At 41.8% G+C, this 26,434-nt stretch overlaps 2 protein-coding genes and 1 long non-coding RNA gene across 9 annotated transcripts in view; 2 read left to right on the top strand and 1 right to left on the bottom strand.

Moving 5' to 3' along the window:
* The window catches only part of GALNT7 (polypeptide N-acetylgalactosaminyltransferase 7), a 46,589-nt gene extending 32,530 nt beyond the window's left edge, over nucleotides 1-14,059 (top strand). For 2 of the 5 annotated variants that reach the window (XM_082237224.1, XM_082237226.1), the window contains exons 6-12: nucleotides 967-1,149; nucleotides 3,363-3,480; nucleotides 5,221-5,343; nucleotides 5,940-6,158; nucleotides 7,283-7,381; nucleotides 9,582-9,710; nucleotides 11,284-14,059. In XM_082237224.1, coding sequence (XP_082093350.1) covers nucleotides 967-1,149; nucleotides 3,363-3,480; nucleotides 5,221-5,343; nucleotides 5,940-6,158; nucleotides 7,283-7,381; nucleotides 9,582-9,710; nucleotides 11,284-11,421 — 1,009 coding nt within the window. In that variant the 3' untranslated portion in view covers nucleotides 11,422-14,059. Of the gene's footprint in view, nucleotides 1-630; nucleotides 814-966; nucleotides 1,150-3,362; nucleotides 3,481-5,220; nucleotides 5,344-5,939; nucleotides 6,159-7,282; nucleotides 7,382-9,581; nucleotides 9,711-11,283 lie in introns of all 5 variants that reach the window. The other 3 variants (XR_014223237.1, XM_082237227.1, XM_082237225.1) reach the window with 3 other exon arrangements.
* A 3,155-nt stretch (nucleotides 14,060-17,214) lies between these two features.
* On the top strand, nucleotides 17,215-19,050 carry LOC309540461. Its single transcript, XR_014223313.1, has 2 exons — nucleotides 17,215-17,879; nucleotides 18,127-19,050. It is a non-coding gene; the product is annotated as an uncharacterized lncRNA (long non-coding RNA).
* Nucleotides 18,409-22,528, bottom strand: HMGB2 (high mobility group box 2). 3 transcript variants are annotated; one of them, XM_082237296.1, is made up of 5 exons: nucleotides 22,397-22,528; nucleotides 21,762-21,945; nucleotides 20,317-20,459; nucleotides 20,010-20,184; nucleotides 18,409-19,515 (listed from the first exon to the last, which is right to left on the bottom strand). In XM_082237296.1, the coding sequence occupies exons 2-5, from the start codon at nucleotides 21,909-21,911 to the stop codon at nucleotides 19,348-19,350; spliced, it is 636 nt and encodes a 211-aa protein (XP_082093422.1). In that variant the 5' UTR covers nucleotides 21,912-21,945; nucleotides 22,397-22,528; the 3' UTR covers nucleotides 18,409-19,347. The 3 variants fall into 3 exon arrangements, with proteins under 3 accessions (XP_082093422.1, XP_082093423.1, XP_082093424.1); XM_082237297.1 differs by having other exon boundaries at nucleotides 22,372-22,522; XM_082237298.1 differs by having other exon boundaries at nucleotides 22,474-22,491.
* Nucleotides 22,529-26,434: the final 3,906 nt, after the last annotated feature.

A 26,434-nucleotide genomic window follows, 5' to 3' on the forward strand; every position in this document is an offset into this window, starting at 1 on the left:
GACATCTTCATTTGTGAAATGTTGAAACACATGCAAAATTCAAATGGTTTATTGCCTGGTTTTAAATCATACCTGACCTTTCAAAAACTCTTTCCAGTGGGTTTAAACCAGTGATGGCCAAACTAGGCCCTCCAGATGTTTTGGGACTATAACCCCCAACATCCCTAGCTATAACAGGACCAGTAGTCAGGGATGATGGGAATTGTAGTCCCAAAACAGCTGGAGGGCCAAGTTTGGCCATCACTGGTTTAAAACAAGCCTTCTGTAAACAAGACGACAGCCCTCCTTACTCTCAAAGCTTAAGAGAGACAAATATATTCATATTTGCAAAAAGTGAAACACATAGCTTCCATCATTCACCTTGATATTTTGTTATCAGAAATCTGTGAAGGAAGAGGTAGATTGGTGTGTTGATGTTTCTGCTTTCAGCATTAATGTATTCTTAAATAAATTTGACCTCATCCTACTCATTCATAATCCCCACACCCCTACTTTCCTTCTGCAAGAAGAGCACTGTATGTATATGCTATATTTATTGAAGTTATATTGGAATAAAGTGTAAGAGATAGCAGATGACTTATTGGATTAGACAGCTTAATCTTCTCTCTTCCCCTTCCATAAATGTTTCAGAACTACATGCACTGTGCCTCTAATAGATTACATAGATGGGAATGACTATTCCATTGAACCACAGCAAGGTGGGGATGAAGATGGCTTTGCCAGAGGGGCCTGGGACTGGAGCTTGCTATGGAAGCGTATTCCATTAAGCCACAAGGAAAAGGCAAAAAGAAAATATAAAACTGAGCCATATCGGTAAAAAATGCTGTTTCATTCTATTGATCTTTATAACTCATGCTTATCTAAATCCTTTCATTTTTCCCCTTTCTTTTCCATGAACCATGTGATTCGTTTAAATGTGCCATGTACCTGCTTTCATCCTCACCGCCACCATCCATAATCCTGCAGAACCACATGCACTGTGCCGCTTATAGATGTCATAGATGGCAACACTTATAACATTGTACCCCAAGGGGGTGGTGACGAAGATGGGTTTGCTAGAGGAGCATGGGATTGGAGTATGCTCTGGAAGAGGGTGCCCTTGACCAAACGTGAGAAGGAAATGAGAAAGACAAAAACTGAGCCGTATCGGTAATCACTAAACCACTTACACATTTCTCCTTTTCCTAAGGATGTACTGAACTATTAAATATTTGCATGAACTCTCCAGACCTTTAAAGCAAAGCTAACAAAAGCAGATGCTCTGTGGAGATACATCGTTCTTTTCACTAATCTGTGGTCAAGCTCTTCTAACATAGCCTTACTAACTCCTTTTGCTCTTCTGTGTCTTGTACTTATATACTCAGTTCTTTCAGCAAAATGTAGGGCAGCTGCTAATTGGATTGTTCAAACGAAATCTGTGGTCTGCCATTATACCTTGATTGTGTTAGAAATTGCTTAGTATCCTTATCAGGTGCTGTTTTGCCCTGCCCGGACAGGTGAACTGACATATGGAACTAATTGATAGATATTTACAGAAAGAAAATGCATCGTCCATGTGTCTTTTGTCTAAATAACCTGTTATTTTAATGGCAAAGGGAAATGTTATGTTTCTCTGAATTTTTGCCTTTACCTATAAAATGATTTGTTCAAAAACAAAATTTGGCCAGAAAGGACTGAAAATGTTCTAATATACCTACTTCTTCCCCTAAACTAACTAGGCTGCGATTCTGCTTTGGTTCACTTACACTTCACTAATCCTGCAACTAGAATCCTTTTCATTTCAAAATTTCTTTTTTCCTGTAACCAAAGTAAATGTATTTTTGTATTATTTGAATATGCAATAATGCCATTTTAAGAATTCTGCTACTTTCATTTTACTCTCACTTTATTGTATTTTTGGAACTAATATTCCAAATCATTTTCAAGAAATTATGAAGCTTTGGACGACACGCACACATTTTTGCTCCCAAACATAAAAAGTTGTAGGCCCTCTCACAGAAATGAGCATATTTTTTTGCATTTATACACCGTTAATAAAACAGTTCTAGGAAGGAGGAATCAAATAATTTAAAGTTAAGAGCACAACAGAAATTCATCACTGTACATTTATACTTCCATTATATTTACATTTTCATATTTTTATTAGAATATTGACACTGGCTAATGCATGTTAGGGACGCGGGTGGCGCTGTGGGCTAAAGCCTCAACGCCTAGGGCTTGCCGATCGAAAGGTCGGCGGTTCGAATCCCCGCGGCGGGGTGCGCTCCCGCTGTTCGGTCCCAGCGCCTGCCCACCTAGCAGTTCGAAAGCACCCCCGGGTGCAAGTAGATAAATAGGTACCGCTTACCAGCGGGAAGGTAAACGGCGTTCCGTGTGCGGCTCTGGCTCGCCAGAGCAGCGATGTCACGCTGGCCACGTGACCCGGAAGTGTCCCCGGACAGCGCTGGCCCCCGGCCAATAAATGTGAGATGGGCACACAAACCCCACAGTCTGTCAAGACTGGCCCGTTCGGGCAGGGGTACCTTTACCTTTACCTAATGCATGTTATGCAGGTTTTCACATTGGCATCTGGAGAGAAACCTAGAAACCTCCAATACCACTTTTTAAGAACATAATCTCTAGTCCTTATGATTGTAGAGAGAAAAAATTGGTTTGGTTGATAATGGCCAACTGAACCAGAACATGCTGAATGTTTTAAAGACCTAAAATGGTACATAAAGAAAAATTGTCATTTGTATCCCATCTTTCCTCTGTCTTATAGTATACATGGGTATGGGTTAATCTAAATATTTTTAATAATGAATTGAATTTTGTTTATACTGAAAGAAAATATAGCCCACCATCTTAACACTTTGTTCTGAGACATTGGTTAACTGCTTACAGTTCTGATAATGTCCATTTGGTTTGGTTTTGACCTTTCAGCTGTTCTGAACTTGACACAAATTCTTGGCATATTATGAACCATTTCTCTACAACTGCAAAAAGACTAGGAGTGTTTTTATGACTGTTTTATGACATTTAAAGGCAAGCAGGTCATGGAGAAAGCAAGCCTCCAGCCCAGTCCCCCCCCCCATTCTGGATCACAGCCTCTGTGACTGCTTATACATTAAAAACAACAAGTGTTGGGACTAAATCATACCAACATTTAGTCTGTACCTTACCTGGTACCTTGGATTCCAAAATGATTTAGCCTGTTATCTGAACTTTGGAGTTCAAACAATTGCTATAAACTTTTTATTGAACACCATTAAAGCTTTATAATTTCTACCTATCAAAAAAAATTGTCAGTTGATTCCTACATATAAAAGGGATTCCTTCTGGTCCATGGCATACAAACTGTTAGTTCCTCTTCTTGTTCCTAGGTCACCTGCAATGGCTGGTGGATTATTTGCCATCGAACGTGATTTCTTTTTTGAGCTGGGTCTCTATGATCCAGGTCTACAAATCTGGGGTGGTGAAAACTTTGAAATATCTTACAAGGTAAGCAACCATACCAAGAGTTGATAACTATCATATTTCAAGTAAATATGTGACCATCAGTCAGCTCAGTTCTTACAAGTTTTTTTGTTTTTTTGTTTGGCCCAGGGACAGCAATACTTTCCTTGTTTTCCATCAGCCAACTCCTGATTAGTGCCATACAGACAACTGTCTTACTGCATTTATTATGTTTATTGCTTTTGAAACTGTTGGGCCTACACCTTGTTTTCTGTGGGGCTCTTCATTCTCAGATGTACCTTTATCAGCAAGGCCATAATGATGCCAAATTCTTGCCTCCTCTGAACCAGAGACTCAAAATTACTAGAGGACACATCTGCCTCACATTTTGGCACATTATCTGTTGACTTAGTGGTTGCTAAAGTAAAGTCTGAGTCCTGATTTTATAGATCAATAAGGGTGTAGGTTTTAGTCACTGGCACCTTTTTCATGTAGCCCAGTTTTGCTTGTAATTCTGAGTCTAGAGCAAAATTGGGTTGAATTATTTTGTAGCATGGATAGCCTCTGAAGATTACCCGTATTTTTCGCTCTATAAGACGCACAAGACCATAAGATGCACCTAGTTTTTGGAGGAGGAAAACAAGAAAAAAAAATATTCTGAATCCCAGAAGCCAGAACAGCAAGAGGGATCGCTGCACAGTGAAAGCAGCAATCCCTCTTGCTGTTCTGGCTTCTGGGATAGCTGCGCAGCCTGAATTCGCTCCATAAGACGCACACACATTTCCCCTTACTTTTTAGGAGGGAAAAAGTGAGTCTTATAGAGCAAAAAATACGGTAGATAAGAGAGCTTCAGGTTTAGACATGCTACATTTCAGCTTTGTTGAAATGACATTGATACTATAACACAATTCCTAGGGACTAAGCACCACTGTACATAGTTGGACCTGCTTCTGAGCAAACATGCATAGAAGGAAGATCTTAAGAAATATATTGGAAATCTTAGACCTGTGCCCCAGATGTGGCTTACTGGGTGGGGTAGAGCAGCTACTACTAGCTTCTTGGTAGATGGGTCATTGTTGTTTACTGGAAGGGAGAGGGGCCAGGTGGCAGGGAGATTGGCCAACCTCCCTGCCGTCTCATTTCTCCCTCCCAGAAAGCAGTTCACCTGCTGGGAAGCCAGCATAGGAGCTCTGCCCCATCGGCCAAACTGCTTGTGTTCTGCTTTGTTAAATGATCCAGAATAATATGAAGTTCTATGCAGCAAAGCAAAATGTTTTGTTTAATGCCTCCTAAGAGAGAAAGAAGGTTTGAAATCATACAAACGATAGCTGAGCTTACTGCAGTTTAAGGGATTTACAAATACCACCAGCAAATTCTGAAAAAGTGGTTAAAATTGCTCACAGTGTTGAAGTGAGTTATTTAATATTTCGATTTAAAACTTAATGGGCACCCTAAAATGACATGTAATATTAAATGAAATTAGTTCCTAATATTATCTGCGGATATAACTTCTAAACTGAATGCAATCCAGTTAAGAAATTAGGCAATTTTCAGTGGTGTGCACTAATTATTTGACATTTTTTTCTTTCAAATGATATGTAAGGGCTCCTAATACTAAAGGACGGTGGTGGTGGTTATTGACATCTTGCAATGATGCTGAAAGCTTTGAAAAATAATAATAGCTAGTACTATAATTTAATGTTTACAAGTGTTTTATGAGATTTTGAAATTTGTGAATGTGTAATTCTCCCGTTCTCATCTCTTTCAATATATAAAAACCTGCAGATTTGGCAATGTGGAGGGAGGCTTCTGTTTGTGCCTTGTTCTCGTGTTGGACACATTTATCGTCTCCAGGGATGGCAAGGGAATCCACCTCCAGCATATGTTGGATCATCTCCTACTTTAAAGGTGAAGTTTTATGTCTTTAGCATTTGATTGCTAAATTAAAAATCTTAGACACATTCAAATCTATCTCTTTTTCTCTTCCCTAGATGATGAGTTTTATTCTAACTGAATGAAAACATGTAATTTGATTAAAAAACACACACACCTAAGTTAGTTGTGTGTGCGTGCGCGCATTTGTGTATCTGTAGAGCCACTCACTAATCCTATGGTTTCATAACTGGATAACCATGTTGAGGGCTGCTTAGTGTTCTTCACCTCCTAACCAAAAAGAGCAACATTTTATTTTATTACTAAATTTGGGAGCTTTTAAATTATACCTGTATTCCTGAAGGTGTCTTTATTTTTTAAATATAGAAAAGCACACATGTAATACCAGCATTTTGTTCAATTAAAGTTGATACAAATATGAAAGCTGTATAAGAATTTTCCTTTAACGTTCTGGGAAATGAAACTACAGTGTGTTATCAAAAGATTTACCCACAAATGAAGTGTGTGCGCACATAAAGTGATAAAGAGAAAGCCTAGCCACAATTACCCATGCTCTGGTAAACTCTTGTTTGGGTTATTGTAAAATGAATTCGGTATATTTTTTCCCACAGAACTACGTCCGAGTTGTGGAGGTCTGGTGGGATGAATACAAAGATTACTTCTATGCTAGTCGTCCTGAGACAAAAGCACTAGCATACGGTGATATATCTGACCTGAAGAAATTTCGTGAAGATCACAAGTGCAAAAGTTTTAAGTGGTTTATGGAAGAAATAGCTTATGATATAACTTCTCACTATCCTTTACCACCTAAAAATCTGGAGTGGGGAGAGGTAACTACAGTGTTTTTGCAGATCCATTCCTTGATACAAGTCATTATTTCAGGTGTCCTGAGCTACAGCAGCCACAAAGAGTCCTATTCCCCTTGTTCTTCCAGTCCAGAATTAATTATAGGAAGGACTAGTATGTGCTGGAAAAACAAGGGGGATAGGAATCTCTTTGTGGCAATATTCAGGGAAGGAACCAGCACATTCAAATTCTAAAACTGTTTAGTTTAGATCTGCATGAATTACTTAAGAGTCCCAGGGCTTATGAACAAAACAATAAGTTGATGTGAAATCAGTCCAGATTTCAATATAGGAATTGGCAAAAAAAAAATATTAGTACATATGTACATTTAACTCGAAGTTGACTGGGTTAAATGTGAACAGTGGGCACAGAGAAGATAAAAAGTTGCAAGAGTGCAAAAAAAAAGTGACACTGTTTAAGTTGCTAGCATGAAGATGGAAAAAGAAAGAAGAATCCAGCTCCTACTTGATTATTTTTCTCAGTGTCGTAACTTCCTGTGTGCTAATCTGCTACTGACTCACTTGAAAGATTCGTTATCTCCTCATTCAGCAGAGCAGGCAGAACTCATCTTCCTTGCTCTGGCATGTGTGCAAGCTTCTAGCGCTGCTGATTTTTTTCCCTTCTCTGCCCCCCGCCTGGTGCGCACACTGCACCATACCCAAATCTGCTCCAAAGATTGGGTGAAACTCCCGTAACAATGTTAGGGAATATGCAGTGGGGGGAGAGGTACCGCCATACAAGGAAAACACCTTGAAGAGACAACTGAAAGATTTAGCTTTGTGTGGAATACAATCCACTGAACTCTCCTTGCTAACTATATTTACTTATAGGGAGGCTATGTACCCCAAGCTCCAGTTCTGCTGTACCTTTTTGTATAGTATACCAAAAGGGTGCCCATGACATCCATTGGTATAGTGGATTTTTTCCCCTTCTAATAGTTATCAGTATTCTGACTCCAGCACATTATGTTGAGGTCTTCGGTGAGCTGTGTGTGTCATTTCAGAAATCTCTGTACAACTACATAATACTTTTTTCATAAGCAAGTTATTAGCTTCCTAATTTTATTTTGAAATGTTTAGCTACAATATTAATTATACATGTGTTTCAGATCAGAGGCTTTGAATCTGCTTACTGCATAGACAGCATGGGGCATTCCAATGGGGGCTTTGTGGAACTTGGACCATGTCACAGAATGGGAGGAAATCAAGTAAGTAGTCTCAAAACAAGATCTTTGGAATTACGAGGAATGCCAAAAGATTAAACTTTTTGCCTGTGGATTTTCCTGTGAGCCAGTGTGGTGTAGTGGTTAAGAGCAGTAGACTCATAACCTGGTGAACCGGGTTCATGTCTCCACTCCTCCACATGCAGCTGCTGGGTGACCTTGGGCTAGTCACACTTCTCTGAAGTCTCTCAGCCCCACTCACCTCACAGAGTGTTTGTTGTGGGGGAGGAAGGGAAAGGAGATTGTGAGCCGTTTTGAGACTCCTTAGGGTAGTGGTAAAGCGGAATATCAAATCCAAACTCCAACTCCTCCTCCTCTTCTTCTTCTCCTTCTTCTTCTTCCATCGCTGTAAACAGTACTAAATTAGTTGAAGCACAACTTTACACACACACACAGAGAGAGAGAGAGAGAGAGAGAGAGAGAGAGATAGAGAGCGCACTGGGAGCTGTCGTGTGTGAAGGCCACTACTGCATTATCACAATAAAATTATAAATCATATTACTGAACCACCCTAGGTTCCTTAGAGAGGAAGGACAGGATATAAATTAAATAATAACCATTATTTTTAATTGTTTTACATAGGGAACTCTTGTGGATCACAAATGCATTGTTGATGGCTCAAATTTAGATACTATTTGTGCTTATTTCTACGTTTCCTCTGCAGCCCCTTGTACCTTCTGAAAATCTGCTTGGGGGATTAGGGGTTCCTATGGAGCAATTTGGGGCAGCTTTAGGGAGAAAGGAGAATCACCAAAAAATTCTGCCTCCTCCCCTCCACCAAATGGATCAAAAGCTTTCTGTAGATGGAAGGAAAAGGAACCTTTCTGTTCATGGATCTAATCCAAGTTGTTATATTTTGGGTATATATCGTGTGTTGTTCTAAACTACTCTGAGTGCAATGTTTACCCAAAAAAAGTGGTATACAAATAAAGTGACTATGACTACTATAAATTTTAGGATAAAACAATATATAAAAACCTAAAAACACATATATGCTAGGGGAAGTCCAAATCTATATTCATAACATTTATTCATTTTATTTAAAAGCATTTCTAGACAGCTTAATGTTAAAATCCCCAAGGGGTATACAAATATGAGAGTCTAGCGTAACTGTATTTCCAATCAGTGTCACCCAGCTAGCAGTGAAAAGTTTCCATTGGCAGAATGAGAATGGAAGCATTTTTTCAGCATTTCCCCCTGCAGCCTCCTTGTGACTTCTCTAAATCTGCTCCAGAGAGACCTCCAACTCTCTGGAGCCAATTTAGCAGGGTGCTGCTTTGGGAAGAGAGAATTGCTGAAAATTGCTTCCTCCCCTTTCCAGCTCATGGAAGCCTCCTATCAGCTAAGCATGAATACATCCCCATAGTCAGCCTTTCATGATGGGAGTTTCAGCAACATACAACTCCTTTCTTCTCCTTCTACCATCACTTCATACCATAGCTGATGAGTGCTGTTGGGATTCAGACCAGTAGCCCTGACTTCTGTGATTCATTCAACTCATTACTGGTATTGAAGGCCAGTGTTTGGAATGCTGATGTTTAAATCAGAAGACATGTGAGCTGGCTTCTGATGAACAATGCCATTTTCCCCTTTTGACCCTAACATTTGCTCACAGTTCATGTTGTCTGACCAATCCAAAACGCATTGTAAACCGCTAAGAGGCTTTATTGTAAACCACTAAGAGGTTTTATTACAAGGGAAATGTTGTTGTTTAGTCGTGTCCGACTCTTCGTGACCCCATGGACCAGAGCATGCCATATATTAGTTTTGTTAAATACAGATAAAATGTTACGATTATTGGTGCTCAGCAAATTTTAGCTCCTTCCAGTTGCAGAGCTTACTGTTTCCAAATCAAGAAAGCAATATTGGACCCACTTACCTGCAGATGTAAGCAATACCTCAATCACTGTTAAGCATGACCACATGACAGAGCATTGTGATGGACCTTGTGTATCCTTAGGTCACTTCTTAGGGCTCACTTCTGAGCAGACAATGTACTGTGCTTGTCTGTAAAAGTCTCTTGCCTTCAGTATACTTCTAAAAAGCAAAACACAAGTATATTGAATAATTGTAATATTGCTTCTGAGCAGTATCATTTTTAACATGTCAGTTATTACTTTAGCATTTCAGCAGTTACTGGTATAAAATATATAGTGGTTTTTAATGTTATATTTTTTCCTATTAGTTGTTCAGAATTAATGAAGCCAACCAGCTCATGCAGTATGACCAGTGCTTGAGTAAAGGACCCGATGGCACCAAAGTTATGATTACACACTGCAATCTAAATGAATACAAGGAGTGGCAGTACTTCAAGGTATCTAATCAGTGATATGAATTTTCATCTTCTCTTGTGAGCGATCTGTGTACTGGAGAATCTTATAATTACTTTTGTTGCTTTCAATGATGGAGAAATAAGATTTGGGGATATCTGGAAAAGTTTTTCTTTCAAAAGTATCCAGCTCAAGCAACAGTGCAAAATTTATTTTATTGTAAACATAGGAGCCATATTGGAGGACACAAAAGATGGAAACTTAAGTGCACAGATGAGATAATATATCTTACCTCTTTGTTGGCACTTTCTCATCTTCTCTTCTACCAGAAAACAAATACATTGGGATAGACTAGCCAGGGAGTATATACAGAACTTAATTGACCTCTAGCAATTAATGAACAGAATCTCTCTGAGCACGATCAGGTGGATTTCCTTCCCAGCTGAATGAAAACAGCTCTTCCACCCTCACCTCAGGTTGGGAGTCAAGATTCACACTATCTCAGCTATGAATATAATTTCCAGAGAGACTTGAGCCTTAACATATAGAAGGATGGGGATAAGGGAAAGCATGTCAATAGGGTCTGGGCAGGGGGAGAACGAAGGGGCACAAGAAGAAGAAAAATTGCTAAACTGGAATACAGAGGGGGTGTTAAAATGATATTAGGTAAGAGTGGTTGATATATTGTCTGAGACATGACTGGGGCAGGGGAGCAAAGAAGGGTACAGGAAAGAATATTGGAGTAACTGATGGCCTACAGCACATAGGGGAAAGGTGACCAGGAAAAGAGAATGTTCATGTTCTCTCCCCACCACCACCACCTTCCCTTTGTAAATACATTTCGTAACATCTAATAAGAGGTAAAGGGACCCCTGACCATTAGGTCCAGTCGCGGACGACTCTGGGGTTGCGGCACTCATCTCACTTTACTGGCCGAGGGAGCCAGCGTACAGCTTCCGGGTCATGTGGCCAGCATGACTAAGCCACTTCTGGCAAACCAGAGCAGTGCACGGAAACGGCGTTTACCTTCCCGCCGGAATGGTACCTATTTATCTACTTGCACTTCGTGCTTTCAAACTGCTAGGTGGGCAGAAGCAGGGACCGAACAACGGGAGCTCACCCCATCTCGGGGATTCAAACTGCCAACCTTCTAATTGGCAAGCCCTAGGCTCTGTGGTCGAATTATGTGGAATCTGAGGGGATGGGAGAGATCACCAGCCCATGCCTTTTGAGCAGTTGATTGTGGTGACCTATCCCAGACACTGTGGCTTCAGAAACTGTTGTGTCCCTCCCTCTCTCCCCCTCACACCCCCTGCTCAGAAATTTAAACCCTTAGTTATATATGAGCAAGGTTACCACAGATACCCTAATCATCTAATGAGTTGATATCTGAAATATCTGAAACCCTTTATATAAAGGGTTTCAGATAATACAGATATCAACACATTAGATGATTAGGGTATCTGGTAAGTAACTTTGTTCATATATAAATAAATAAAATGTATTAATCATTTTCAAGGCAAACCATATAGCAACTGATAAGAACGGTAGTTTCAGTAGGACTTGGCAGATTGTTCTTGGGAAGTAACAGCTTTTTGCTTGCTTCTTGTTTTGCAGAATCTACATAGATTTACCCATATCCCTTCAGGAAAATGTTTGGACCGTTCAGAGGTTCTACACCAAGTGTTTATTTCAGAGTGCGACTCAAATAAAGCAACACAAAAATGGGAAATGAACAATATCCTTAATGTGTAGACAAAATAAGCCCAGACCTACCTATGACAAGTTGAATTCATATAGGACTGAAGATAGCCTGAAAACTGCTGCAACTATTAACTTCATACAGCTGCGAGCCTGGAACCTCTTGATCTAGATGAAGGACGTAGATGGACAGTGATAGATTTATCAACTTGCAGTTGATGTTTACAAAAACTGCTCTTACCTTAAACTTTAATAGATGTTTACATCTCTCTCTTTTTTGTTTCGTTTTTAGGATGTTTTTGTTTTATGGTGCGTTAGTTAATAACTGAATGTGCTTTTGACTTTGTTTCTCTTTTACTAGGAGCAAAGCTAAAAGCACCAACTTGGATCTGTAGTGGGAAGTTGTTTGCAGTCATACAAAGGGTGCTTTTCTGCACCATCTTCTGGTGACAGCCTCCACCCCAAAAGCCCCTCCTGATGGCTGGAGGAACTTCTGGAATGGCTTTTTGAGTGGCATAAAGGGCTGTGAATTGGCAGCTTCCCATGTGTGCATAAGTGCCATCCACTTGCGCACAGGCAGGGGAATTGGATCCAAGCATGTTGTTGTCTTCTTTGGGATTACACTCAGGGGTCTGCAGGCAGTTTTTATTTTTTTAAACACTCACACTTGAAAAAGGTTGGAGTAACCAGACTTTGCTATAACGTGGTGATTATCAACCTGTTGTACGTTGTTTTGATTTTACATCTTACCAAGCACTGCCACAGGTTTTTTAGCCAGGGTGGCCTTCTTTCACAGTCATGCTGCTTTTTTGAAAGGTGGATTTTCAATGTATTTAGTGCCTCTTTAATTTTTCCTCTGTAGTTCACAAGAAGAAGAAAAATCATCATAGAACAAGTTAGTCAAAGTGTCTCCTTTTTTAAAATAGGGATGAGTTGGTAAAGCTCTTGTGGTTTAAGATATTGCCAAATTTACAATAACACTCCTTATTTCATATGGTTAAGGGCAACAAATTGAGACACAAGTCATAACAGGGATACTGTGAGAGGAACCTGAAATAGTGATGCTAAAGCTTCACTGGAACCTTTGGAAAGAAGGTTGTAGTTAGTATATACTTAGTAGCACTTAAATCCATGAGCCACTTGTGTAAAATAGCATTGAAGTAGCTTACATCTTCTGTGTTACAGTATATAGCTGAAACTGAAATTTAGCACTAAGTGATGCATTCAGTGGAAGTGAGCACTCCAAATTGCAACTAAAAAAATTTCAAGCACTAACTTCCCTGCTGTATCATGCCTTACGAAACTTCTGTATATGTCAAAATTGAAATATGTGTACATCTGCACAATGTAGAACAGTAAAATTGATCCAATTCACTTTCCTTGTGATAAATGGGAATCTCAGAAGAACTGGATTAAAAAAAAGAAATCAAAATTATTTTACAAGCACTCTGCATGTAAAGGGATATTGTCAACTAGCTAAAGATCCATACGTATATAGATTAGAAATGAGCAAATGGGAATTGAAGGTGAATTCAAAGGCTCTCTTCCTTCCTCCAAAGAATTAGAGTGTTTAAACTTCAGGATTGTGTTATGACTACAAATTATATAATGACACCATGGCATGAACAGAAAATGGAAAATAAAGATACTGAAAAGATAAAAACTAAGGGAAAGTTTCTTAAAACATTTGTGCTGAATATTACCCTAAACATGGCGGGGGAGGGGGGAGATAATAAATGATACCTGCTTCAATATTTAATCCAATTCAAAGGCAGAGATACTAAGAGGTTTGGTATTAGTTTCTGGCCCCTGCTGTACAGTTAGGCACACCTGAATTCTACTGAAATCAGCTAGGTTCATATGCATGTGACTCTGCAGGATTTTTAGCTCAAAATTAAACTTGATGATTTGATTAAATTCCCATAGTATTAACTCCTTGATCTTCACTCAAGCAACTCCTAAAAGTGAGCAATGGAGATGCTTCAGTTATAAGGCCAAATTTTAGTTTAGGTATAGCTTAGTGTTCTGTTACAACATTTAGTAAACCCAAAATTCTGGCCTTAATAAAGGCCTGCTACATATAGTTTGGAATCTTTAATTATTTCTTTGGTGTTGATCTTTTGGGCCTCCTCTGAAAGGTGTGAATAATTAAATTAGAAAATGGAGGAAGAAATAAAAAGGATAATAAGGGTGTGGGTACATTTTATTGTTTGTATGTATGTATGAAAACAGATTTTCATTTTCTTTGTTGGACAGAGGTTAATTTAATCACATTACTATGCATAAATGAAAGATTGCACATCGATTGTGCAGGCGCGTGTGTGTATCAAATGGGTATTGTGTGCAATTACATTAAAATCCAATACTGTATGTGAATATGGATCTGTATTTTTAAACTCCAAATCTTACAAAACAACATAAACTGTTACTCCTAATGACTTTTCCTACTGTAACCTGCTTTTTGAAAAGTAGATTCCATATCCTTGCTTTGTAAGTTGATCACTATGCATTTCTACACATTTTATAAATTTGATTTATGCAGATTTTGATACACTGTATGTTTCTGTAAAGACTGTATAAATCTTCAAAAGTTTTAATAGGGATGAAACTTGGGTATCTTGTGTATATCTTAATTCTGGGTTGCTTGTTTTTTAGGTGAAGAAAATAAATTTTAACTTGTGGGTTTATTATATATTTGCACCAAAAACTTCTTTTTCTAATCACGTTCCTATTGAATCAAAACGCCTTTAGAGAGTGTACGTATGTAGTGCATACGTAATTGTTAAATAGAATCCTTTCATTGTTCTTGCTTGTTCCCTAACATAAGTAAGCAATCCTTACTCTCAGCTAGAATAGCAGTGAGACTAAACAGAGCCAGAACCACAGCAGCACCTGCAGGTCTGCTTCTTGTGCTTAGTGTGGCAGGTTGGGAAGTAATAAAAAGGTGGGTTCCTGTGTGCCAGCTTCAGCAGAGCAATCCTGATAGGCCCTACCTGAATCAGATTATCATCCAGTGGTTCCTTGAATGGTCCAATTCCATACACAAAATGCCCCATTCCAGGGCTTTCCACTGGTGGGAATACCATTGTTAGTAGCTTCTACCCACCCGTCTTTGATAGGTGCAGTGGTGGCCTCAAAGCCCAGATGAGCTCAACAGAATTAGGCAGTGAGATACTACTGCCACTTTCTAACCCCTTATGCTACTACAGATCAGGGGTTAGGATTGCTTATCTTGTAGGCAATAGATAATAAATACCGCATATTGGTCCACCTTATAGGCTCAAGTAGTTAGCTGCATGAGGAAATTCCTGGAAAAAAGGATGCTGCAATGATGTTCACCTACAAAAGCATATAGCATTTCTCTTAAGTGATATGGCAAGGTTTACGATGCCATTCTTCTGCCAACCTAGCAGTTCAAAAGCATACCAGTTCAAGTAGATAAATAGGTACTGCTACTGCGGGAAGGTTGACAGTGTTTCCATGTGCTCTGGCACTCGTCAGTCCTCCGCGTGCCAGCAGTGATTTAGTCATGTTGGCCACATGACCCAGAAAGCTGTCTGTGGATAAATGCCGGCTCCTTCAACCTGAAAAGCAAGATGAGCGCTGCACCCCAGTCACCTTTGACTGGACTTAACCATCCAGGGGTCCTTTACCTTTACCTATTCCGCCTTTATGGCAGTTTTAGGAAAGTGTTAAAGCCTTGAGGATTCTACTTCCAGATTCATCTTTTCTGAAGCTCAGGATAAAAGGAAAATTTGTTCCTAGCAGAGTTCAAGGAAGATACGCCATGCAAATGCTGCTTTCCTTCTTTTAAAAACTGATTTTTCTTAGTTTCCATATTTTGAGTGTGTAAACAAGTCTAGAAGCAGAGTATTTTAGGCCAACCGATGCTTATATTGCTGTAGCAACCAATACTTATTCCAGTGTCATGAGGCAACTTGCCAACTTTTAGGATGCACTCTTCCTCTTCCAAAATTTAAGGTATGAAGACACAGTAACACTGCCAAGTCCAGCAGGTCAGATCAGATACCCTTGAGCAGCTATGCTGTGCACAAGATTTGATGCAAGTTGTAAAATCCTGCAGTAGAATGACTGATTTAAATTGTATGTGGGGATCACATTTTTTAGTGCTCTAGTTGACACATCACTCTCAACAAGTAGTAGCTAGCAGAGCAGGAAACTAGTTCTTTTGTTCTGAACTTTCAATAAAGCATCGAAGTATGGCACACCTTCACCTATAATCTCAAATTCAATCTTACCACCTCATACAGCTTTGTGCACAGAGCAATCTTATGTTAAGAGTGTATGCTGAAGATCACTTAAATGCTATGGCATAGCTATTCTGAAACCATTGAAGTGGCATGTAGAACAGCCATACCAGTAGCATGACCCAAGGCCTAGAGATAATATTGCCAGCACTATTCACTGCCAGAACCTTTAATTGATGCTTTGTATCTACTGTGTCAATGCAGTAAAGAGGGTTAAAAGTAGGATTTTCTGTGTCAGCCCAGGCTCTGTATTGAGGACCTACAGAATAAAAGATCTAGCTACTACAAAGCACCTAGAAAGGAATGCTGTGATCACCAATAGTCAGCATGGATTTCTGAAAAATAAGTCATGTCAGACTAACCTGATCTCGTTTTTTGACAGAATTACAAGCCTGGTAGATGAAGGGAACGCAGTGGATGTAGCCTACCTTGATTTCAGCAAGGCATTTGACAAGGTGCCCCATGATATTCTTGTAAAGAAGCTGGTAAAATGCGGTCTTGACTATGCTACCACTCAGTGGATTTGTAACTGGCTGACTGACCGAACCCAAAGGGTGCTCATCAATGGTTCCTCTTCATCCTGGAGAAGAGTGACTAGTGGGGTGCCACAGGGTTCTGTCTTGGGCCCGGTCTTATTCAACATCTTTATCAACGACTTGGATGATGGACTCAAGGGCATCCTGATCAAATTTGCAATGACACCAAACTGGGAGGGGTGGCTAACACCCCAGAGGACAGGATCACACTTCAAAACGACCTTGACAGATTAGAGAACTGGGCAAAAACAAACAAGATGAATTTTAACAGGGAGAAATGTAAAGTATTGCACTTGGGCAAAAAAAATGAGAGGCACAAATACAAGATGGGTGACACCTGGCTTGAGAGCAGTACATGTGAAAAGGATCTAGGAGTCTTGGTTGACCACAAACTTGACATGAGCCAACAGTGTGACGCGGCAGCTAAAAAAGCCAATGCAATTCTGGGCTGCATCAATAGGAGTATAGCATCTAGATCAAGGGAAGTAATAGTGCCACTGTATTCTGCTCTGGTCAGACCTCACCTGGAGTACTGTGTCCAGTTCTGGGCACCACAATTCAAGAAGGACACTGACAAACTGGAACGTGTCCAGAGGAGGGCAACCAAAATGGTCAAAGGCCTGGATACGATGCCTTATGAGGAACGGCTAAGGGAGCTGGGCATGTTTAGCCTGGAGAAGAGGAGGTTAAGGGGTGATATGATAGCCATGTTCAAATATATAAAAGGATGTCACATAGAGGAGGGAGAAAGGTTGTTTTCTGCTGCTCTGGAGAAGCAGACACGGAGCAATGGATCCAAACTACAAGAAAGAAGATTCCACCTAAACATTAGGAAGAACTTCCTGACAGTAAGAGCTGTTCGACAGTGCCAAGGAGTGTGGTGGAGTCTCCTACTTTGGAGGTCTTTAAGCAGAGGCTTGACAACCATATGTCAGGAGTGCTCTGATGGTGTTTCCTGCTTGGCAGGGGGTTGGACTCGATGGCCCTTGTGGTCTCTTCCAATTCTATGATTCTATATTCTTAAGTTAAAACTAGGAAGTTTCCAAGACATGAACCAGCAGCTTTGCATCATTAGCAAGCTATGGAAATGTATTAATGTAGCAGTCTTGAAGGCAATAAATCAGCCAAATAGTTACATTTTCCATTTAAAAGATCTGATGTAAACATCAGTGCCAACTAGTCTTGCACAGGGACAGGAAACCTTTTCAACTGTGTTCCATCCCTTTTGTAGGCAACCTGCATGTTTGGCTGGAGGAAAGTGAGTTTTGTACAGAAACTACCATACTTCCCAGCCACAAGAGTGTCTCCAAGCAAACTAAGTATTACTGCAGTTCAGTATCTCTGTTCACTGACTCGATTCCAGTCATGCAGAAGCACTCAAGGAGGGCATGGAGCAGATAACGAAGCAGCATGACTTGGAATCTGGAGGCCATTTAAATCCCAGGCCTGAAGTTCCCCAATCCTAGTCTAGAATCATCTTTACACCACTACCTATGAAAGCTTGTCTACAAGCAAGAATGCAGTAATGGCTCCTGTACTGCACTATATTGAGGAGTCCCCTAGCTACAATGAGCCAGTTTTAATCTCCCAACATCCCCCAAAAGCTTCTGGTAAAAAAATAATTTTTGGAAGACTAATCATGCAATACAGTATTTCTGGACAACTTTGTCAAAAGAAAGGCCATGTATCTGATTTATAGAAATTAAGTGTTTCCTTATACAGTGGTGCCCCGCAAGACGAATGCCTCGCAAGACGAAAAACTCGCTAGATGAAAGCGTTTTCCGTTGCTTCGCTAGACAAATTTCCCTATGGGCTTGCTTTGCAAGACGAAAACGTCTTGCGCTTTTTTCATAAAGCCGCTTGAAGAGGCGCAGTTGCAACGGACCATGTTTCGCAAGACGAAAAACATCGCAAGACGAAAAGACTCGCGGAACGAATTATTTTCGTCTTGCGAGGCACCACTGTACAACTATGGACCTGACACACAAGCAATATTTGTAACTTAAAATGGGAAGCCGCCAACACAGAACTCAGTGCAGCATATTTAAAGCACATTTTCAAAAAGGTGCACTTCATACTACAGCTTTAATGGGGGCTAGCATTAAGGGAGAACCTTAGGGAGTTAAGTGGCTATTCCTTACCTTCTACATGTGCCACACTAATCTCAAATCAAGCAACATCCAAAACCAACCCATGGCTGTATCATGCCATTGTTGCACAATAAATCAACTCATCGCTAATGTGGCCAAATTTGACATTTTAATTTTCTCCTACAGACTTTTTAGTTCTGATCTTACACAAGATTTTTCATACTACAAGCCCCACTTCAGAGTACCACTTTAAGAGGCATGTGATACACAGTCCTAGTTATGCAGAGGAACATTTGTAATGCTGTACAACTGGGAGCGGGGAACCTCTGGCCCTCCACATGTTCCTGAATAACTACCATCAGCAGAGTCAGGGAAGGGAATTGCTGTTCAACATATGAAGGGCCACAGGTTGCCCACTTCTGCTTTATGTGAAAGTTGCTTGTAATTACTCGTCTCAAAAGTTGCAACATGAAATAAGTCTAACATGGCTTCTCTAAGTCAGCCTTCTCCAACCTCATGCCTTATTAATATTCTGCACAAATGTCCTTAAATCCAGAAAGAGTAAACTGTCAAGGAAAAGGAGTTGCAGCTCAAATATTTTTGAGCGTACCAATTGAGAGAAGGCTGCTTTAAGGTTACCTTACCCTTCATGACGTTACCACAGGCATATACTATAATTTCCAACTGTTTAAGCAAATTAACACTACAGTATAGTAACAAGAATAATGTACATCATTTTATTACAAAATTGTTAAAAAAGTAATACAATGCAATAGTATGCAAGACAAGGTTGACTACCAATTTTACTACCATTTTTTTTAACTCTGCTCAAAATCAAGCTGTCACTGAATCCAAAGAACCATTAAATATGCCTGAACATTTGACAATATCAGCTTTTAAAAATCTAACAGTAGTGGCATTCAGCTACTACTTACATTAGAATACAGGTCTCCCTACAATCACATTACCTATACACAATTCTGTACAGTTTTTATACTGAAGCTAACAATGAGCTGCACTCGACTTCACATTCTTAGCAAAATCATTGACTTTTGAGCACAAAATCTTTACAGCAGCTTTATAACTTCACTCTTCGTCTTCATCTTCCTCCTCCTCCTCATCTTCCTCCTCTTCTTCGTCTTCTTCCTCGTCATCATCTTCTTCAGGTTCTACTTTCTTCTTGGAGCCTGCTGGCCTACCTGGACCTTTCTTTCCTGCATCACCCTTCCCCTTGGCACGATATGCTGCAACATCCTGCAACAGCAATGCAAAATTTAGTTTGAAAAAGCACATCTTCAGAAAGATAAATTGGGATTTCTTCCCATTTGTTCTTTGGGTTGCTTCCCGACACTTTCAAAACATGCTCACAGCATCTATCACTCTCCCCATGGCAATCATCCTTGCTGCCATGTCCCTTAACAACAACATATAATGTAAGACTATGAACCTTAAAAACAGCAAGCGATGCTACTGGAAGACTTTTGCTTTTTTACTGAAACCAGTTACTTTTGCATAGTTTTCCGCCAAGAGAGCTGTTCTTTAGGTGGTCTTCTAGTAGTGTTCTCAGGGCCGGTACCATTTAGACTCAACAGTAGAAACTGTACCCTCAGGCTATTTTCTAGGTCATTACTGTACCAACATTAACTTTTGCCAAATAATCAACACTAATTTTCAGTTGGCAATTCATGGTCCCAAATAGTAAAACCATAATGCACATGATTAACAGAAAACTAAAAGGAACACATTACCTTCTCATACTTCTCCTTTAGTTTTGCTGCCTTCTGCTCAAAGGGCTGTTTGTCTTTTGCTGTTTGCTCAGACCACATTTCGCCTAGTTTCTTTGCTGTATCACCAATAGACAAACCTGGGTGGTCGCTTTTTATCTTTGGGCGATGCTCAGAACAAAACAGGAAGAAAGCAGATCTACAGGATGAACAAAGACACCGTGTCAGACAACTTGGCATGATTTCAGATTAAGGGGATGATAGAAATGTTCCACTCATTTTGAAATTAACTTACATGCAGACCAAAAAATCATATCTTTGATAAACTTACGGTGGTCTTTTGGGGGCGTTGGGGTCCTTCTTCTTCTTCTTCTCCCCTTTAGGAGGAATATAACTTTTCATCTCCCTATCATAGCGAACTTTATCACCCTTTGCCATGTCTTCAAACTTGCCCTTTTCTTTTGCTGACATTGTCTGTAGGGAGGGGGAAAATGGGTGTTAAAACCACATATATTTAAGGTTTGGGGGCCTTGGCAACAACCAACCACTAAATACAGAGAGCAACATCTCCACATATTATATACGTTAAGAAAAACTGCAACAATATACTGGAAGTGAACGATAAGGCAGGCACCATATCCAAACAAGCCAATTTGTTTTTTCCACTATGCTACTTCCTATTTTTCCAGATTTGCTTTAAAGCCTTTTGTTTAGCTACAGACACTAGAAAGGGAAAAAATGAATTCCTGCCAAACAATGGTTGTAAGAATGAGTTGGGACTTACAGAATTCTCTTACAACCGATGAGTACAAGCATTTATTACAAGTCCAAGAATGGGCAAAATAATATTCTGTTCCTCCCACAGACCATACAGAAGACATTCCTTTTCCAATATCCCAGAAACTGCCTGGAACAAATATATACATATCTAACATTTATTAATATTTCTTGCTGATTTAAAGTGGGGAAGGCTTAAGTAATACTACACTGCCAAACCTACAGTTGGTATGTGAACCTCCTCATAACATATTCCAGTTCCTTTTAATTGTAGTTTAATGAGAATGTGAAGGAGGCACGGGCAAGAAGGTGCAAACGTTAAGACATCCAGTAGGTGGCCATTTTCAATCTGCTTAACTTTAGCAAATTTGCTTTTGTAAGGGATCCTGGCAATCTGCAAGTTTGCCCCGAAGAGCTGAGGAGTTCAAAGAGTATTATGGAAATACTCAGAACATCCAATAGTTTTCTGTAATGTACTGTAATGAAAAGTGAAGCATTTTAACGTGGGGAGTAGGAGACACAATTTGGCAAACGCGGTTTGGAAGTAGCCTAAAAATGCACAGCAGCCTTTATTGTTGCAACATTTCAAAGAACTCTCCTTACAAATTTACGGGCGGGGTTTCACCATGCCTTTTTAAAAACATGCTAACAGCCTAGTAAACTTTGAACTTGCTCTATTACTTCCATCCCCGCTTACAAAACCCAGCCGCTCCTGCAACTTCGCACTGTTAGAAACTGCGGCCGCCGAAAAAAGCTCGGCAAGGGGGTGGAGGAGGAAGGGAAGCTGTTTATCAGGCGGGCCCGCTGGCAGGCCCGACTCCAGCTCCGTTCCCGCCTTTTAAGTCCTTGGGCGGGCGCGAGCAACTGCAACGCGCGCCAACGCCGCTGGGAGGGGGAGGGGGGAGCTTGCTGGGAGGCGGCGCCTAGCCGAGCAACGCCAGGCGAGGCAGGCGGGCGGGCGGGCCCTAGCTGGGCCTGGCCGAGCCGCTTCTTGCTTACCCGCCATTTCTCGGAGCATTTCTTGGAGAAGTCGGAAAAGTTGACCGAAGTGTCCGGGTGCTTCTTCTTATGCTCCTCGCGGCACGTTTGCACGAAATAAGCGTACGAGGACATCTTGCCCCGGGGCTTGTTCGGGTCGCCTTTGCCCATGGCTGCGGCAACGGTCCCTGATCGGTGGGGAAAGCTGGGTGGGTTGGGGGGGGGGAGGAAAAAAAAGAGGGAGGGAAAATTAACGAGTAAGCAACGCGGAAAAGAGGCAGCGGTCGCTTACAATGAGGTTCGCATTCCGGGCCTTTATCCCCTGGCGGCCCCCCCCCCACGGCCTGTGGCGACACTTTCCCGCCCAAACTACTTCGCCCCCCCCCTCCTCCGCGCCTCACCACCAACCGCTCTTTCGAGGCTTCTTCACGGGCCTCGGAGAGGCTAGAAATTCATTCCTCCCCTCGCGCAAACTCTTTCCTGCCCGAAAAACCCCCGACGCCTTCGCCCCCTCAGCCTGCTCCCGGGTCGCGTCAGCCCCACACAGCCCAGTCACCGTTTCTCAGCCGCGCCCCAGAGCTCAAGCCGCCCCAGCCCCGCTTTTCTAAGAAAGGGTGGGGGTAAAAATTACACGTTTGTGGTACTTAGCCCCTCGCCTGGTGGAGCTGAGGAAGAGAAGCAGCGGCTGTTGGCGACGTCGAGAGAGGGGGGTCAAGGAAAACGCACAGATCACCTTCCTTCGCCGCAGTCGAATGGGTCGTTTCCAACGCACTTGATAGCCTCTTGTTTTCCACAGCCCTACCCGCCACAGCAACTTTACCCGCAAAGCTCGCGGCGGGGCCCACCCCATAAGCTCTCCGATTGGCTGCCCGGCTGGTTTGAACCTCGTCAAGCCTCGCCCCCGCGCCTTTTGGAGCAGGCGATTGGCTGAGGGCTCATTCGACGCCGCCAGCAGAAGTTGCTGTGTTCGGTCGAGAAAGGGGGCGGGAAGAAAAGAGGGCGGGGGGGTGATTGCTTGCGCTTCATACCCGTTGAAACCGGTTAGGGAGTGTGGAGAGAGTGGGATTAAGAGCGCGCCTCCGATTGGAGGGCTGGTAGGGCTGGAGGGAAAAACCCGCAGAAACCCCTGTCATTGGCCAATGCATAAACCAGGAGTTGCTATTGGTCCGAGGAAGGTGAAATCGCGTGGTTTAAAAATACAAAGGAGGAGGGGGAAGGGAAAAGAAGTGAGAAAAACAAGAAGAGCTCCAGAGAAATAGGGGGGAGGGGGGAAACATCTGCGGGTGGCAACAGTTTTATTGTGTTTGAGAGGGAAGGAAAGCAGCTCGGGCGGGAGCGTATATGAGTTTGTGCTTTGCTCCTTGTTGTAAAGCTGTTGGAAGCTGCACTAGCCTCTGGCTTTAAAGAGAGGGCTGCACAACATTTGCCCTTTAAAAGCGGGCGGGTTGGGGGCGGGGAGAGAGGTCTTGTCCTCAGTTGTCCATTCAGTCCGACTTCGAGGGACCTTGGACGCCCAAGTAACCGTGCCCAGGCTCGCCGGCCGCCTTTATCTATCGCATGTTTACTCAGAAATCACTTTTGTCTTCTGCAAACCTCGCTCTGGCTGGAGTGAGGAAGCGGCTGCAAATCATCCGTGTAGATGATTTGCTGCCTTTTGAGGAAGTACCTCACACCCCTCTTCGCCATTCTTGCTATAGCAGATGTAACACGGGTGCACGCCTTGCTTCTTTCCCGTGTTCCTGCCGAGCCTTCCCTCCTTTACTTGCTTGAGGCAACTCCTTGAAAGTTCTCGCATTGCCGTCGCCACCTGTTGCTGCTTCTCTTCGCTGCTTCCACGCCGTCTGCCTCATGGTCGCTTAGCCAGCTGTCCTTTACTGTAAAAGGCTGTTGTCCCATAGTCTGGCCAGCGGTGGCTGTCCCTCATCGATCCTCGTTAGCCCGCAAGCGGGGGGGGGGGAGGAATATGTTTTTTGAACAACTCAAAAGCAGAACAGCCCCTCGTCGTAACTTTCAGGGCTGTTCTTGTGTATGGGGTGAGGAGGCAAGTACCTTCCCCACTGAACCATAATTGCCAGAATTCATTACTATTATTATTTAAAAGGATTAAGTTTCTACTGATTGTAGAGCCTGAGATAATAGGCAAAATCTACAGGCACCTTTCCCCGCCCCCCCGCCCCAGAATACCCTAATCCCACCTTTCAGTGTTTTACTTTGCTCCTCCTCCTTGAAAATTTTCTACAGGTGCCCATGATTGACAGACTCCCTTAAACATAAAGAAGAGGCCTTTGGTACGCACACTTACCTACTTGTTAGTTTTCATTTATTTAATGGACATGGAAAAGATCAAATATTGCCAGTCCTCTGTTACGTTTCAGAATGGATAAAATGTAGGTTTATGTTCTGGGTGTATGTGCAGTATTTTTTTCCATCGTGTTTAAGAATCACATTTAGTTATATTGATCTGCTGTTTGATTTGATGGGCCTAAGGGGCAGCATCCAAAAACACTGGGAATACTCCAAAGGCACCTGTAATAACAACACAACTACACGTTCCCCATCCTCTGATGAGATGCCTGATAAAGCATTTAAAAAAAAAGTCTAGTGTATGTGTTTGATTACAGGTTCCAATATAATTCCCCATATTTACTGTGTGGTGATCTTAAGGGAATAACTCCTCCGAACTGTGTAGAATGTGAATGTGCCGCTTTCATTTGGTACAGTATTGGGTCCCTCCAGAAACAAAATGGTTAGATTGTGCTCAAGTGAGTCACAAACAAAGGAATGAGTATAGCATACATAGCATATATTCCTCAAGAAACCCATGATCATGGATATAATGTGCTACGCCCCTAAGACAACCTCACTGCTTGTGTTAATCTTGTGTTATAAGACTATAAATTCTAGCAGTAAGGAAGAGCAACTAATGTTGCAACAAGTTCTGATTTTGCTGAAACACAGAAATCAAGCCTGCTTAATTTTTTATTTATGGTAGCACTTAAAGGCACAGCACCTGGGTTGGAAGGGGGTGGAGGAGAGGAAGCAGAATTTTTAAAACTGTTAGTTGGTAGTTTAAAATTTTAATGGCTGATCTATTAGAGTACAGTACATATCTAAGTGGCTTTTAAAAGGGGGTAGCAACCAGACAATTTCTCTCATCCATTACATACAAAAACAAACTATGCTACTGTGGTAGGACTGGGGCTTGTACTGATGCTGGTTGCACAGAAAGGCCTTACTAAGGTGCATAAGGTGAGAAAGGGTTTTACTACTATGTCTTACCCTCACACAGGTGCTAGCATGGCTCAGTTGGTAGAGCATGAGACTCTTAATCTCAGGGTTGTGGGTTTGAGCCCCATGTTGCATTGCAGGGGGTTGGACTAGATGACCCTGGGGGTCCCTTCCAACTCTACAATTCAATGATCACATGGCTACTATCCTCTTTCCGTACACAATATACAGTGGCACCTCAGGTTACATACGCTTCAGGTTACAGACTCCGCTAACCCAGAAATATTACCTCGGGTTAAGAACTTTGCTTCAGCATGAGAACAGAAATCGTGCTCCGGTGGCGCAGTGGCAGCAGGAGGCCCCATTAGCTAAAGTGGTACTTCAGGTTAAGAATGGGCCTCCAGAACGAATTAAGTACTTAACCCGAGGTACCACTGTACCTTCAAAGCACATCCTTTCCCTCAAGGAATTTGGGGCAAGGTAGTTTGTTAAGGGTTGCTGGGAACTGTAGCTTTGTAAGCTACAGTGTCCAGAATTCCCTGAGGAGGGAAATAATGTACTTTTAAAGTATGGTGTGTACACATTAAGTCTCAAGGGGATTCCCCACCGTGACATATTTTTAAATCACTTAATGTTCTTTTATAGAATATGAGACAGCGGAGCAAGGGAAACTACCATATTTTTCGCCCCATAGGATGCACCGCCCCATAGGACACACCTAGATTTTTTTGGAGGGAAATAAAGGGGAAAAAATTATTCCCCCCCCCCAGGCGCGGGGCTGGCGCGGTGGTAGCCGCCGGGCGCGCGAGGCTTGCGGATAGCTTCCTGAAGCCTGGAGAGTGAGAGGGGTCGGTGTGCACCGACCCCTCTCGCTCTCCAGGCTTCAGCGAAAGTCTGCATTCGCCCCATAAGACGCACACACATTTCCCCTTCATTTTTGGAGGGGGGAAAGTGCGTCCTATGGGGCGAAAAATACGGTAATTCAACAAGTAACCATGATTTGTGTTCCCCGAGTGGGAAATGATCCACGAATGCAACACTTCCTAGCAACAACTTTTTAGACCACAACCCTTTAAGGTTTCTAGGTTAGGCCCATGCATTTTCATTTGCTGCCTCTTCCTCAACTCACTGAAAACTGCTAAAACAACGATGCATTGTTGTTCATTCCCAAATGGGAAATTGTTGTTTAATATCAGTTCACTAACTAAGATCTTAAACCATGTATGTTATTTAAGACTCTGGTTAGAAAACTGACCTTAAAGGAGCATTCCGTATTTTGGAGTATTGTCATTTAAGTTAACCAGGATTGGTGGGCTGCTTGAAAGAGGCAAGGGGGAGCACATGTTTCTGACTATTGTTTTCAGCTTCTGTGATCACACTCCCATTAACTGTGCACTCACTGCATTTCCAGTGCCAGGTGTTTAATCTGTGTTCACAGATGTTATCCAAAATGTGTATGTATCCTG

Source organism: Podarcis vaucheri, assembly GCF_965113315.1.
Source record: "Podarcis vaucheri genome assembly, chromosome: 9".
In the NCBI taxonomy this organism is placed as follows: domain Eukaryota; kingdom Metazoa; phylum Chordata; class Lepidosauria; order Squamata; family Lacertidae; genus Podarcis; species Podarcis vaucheri.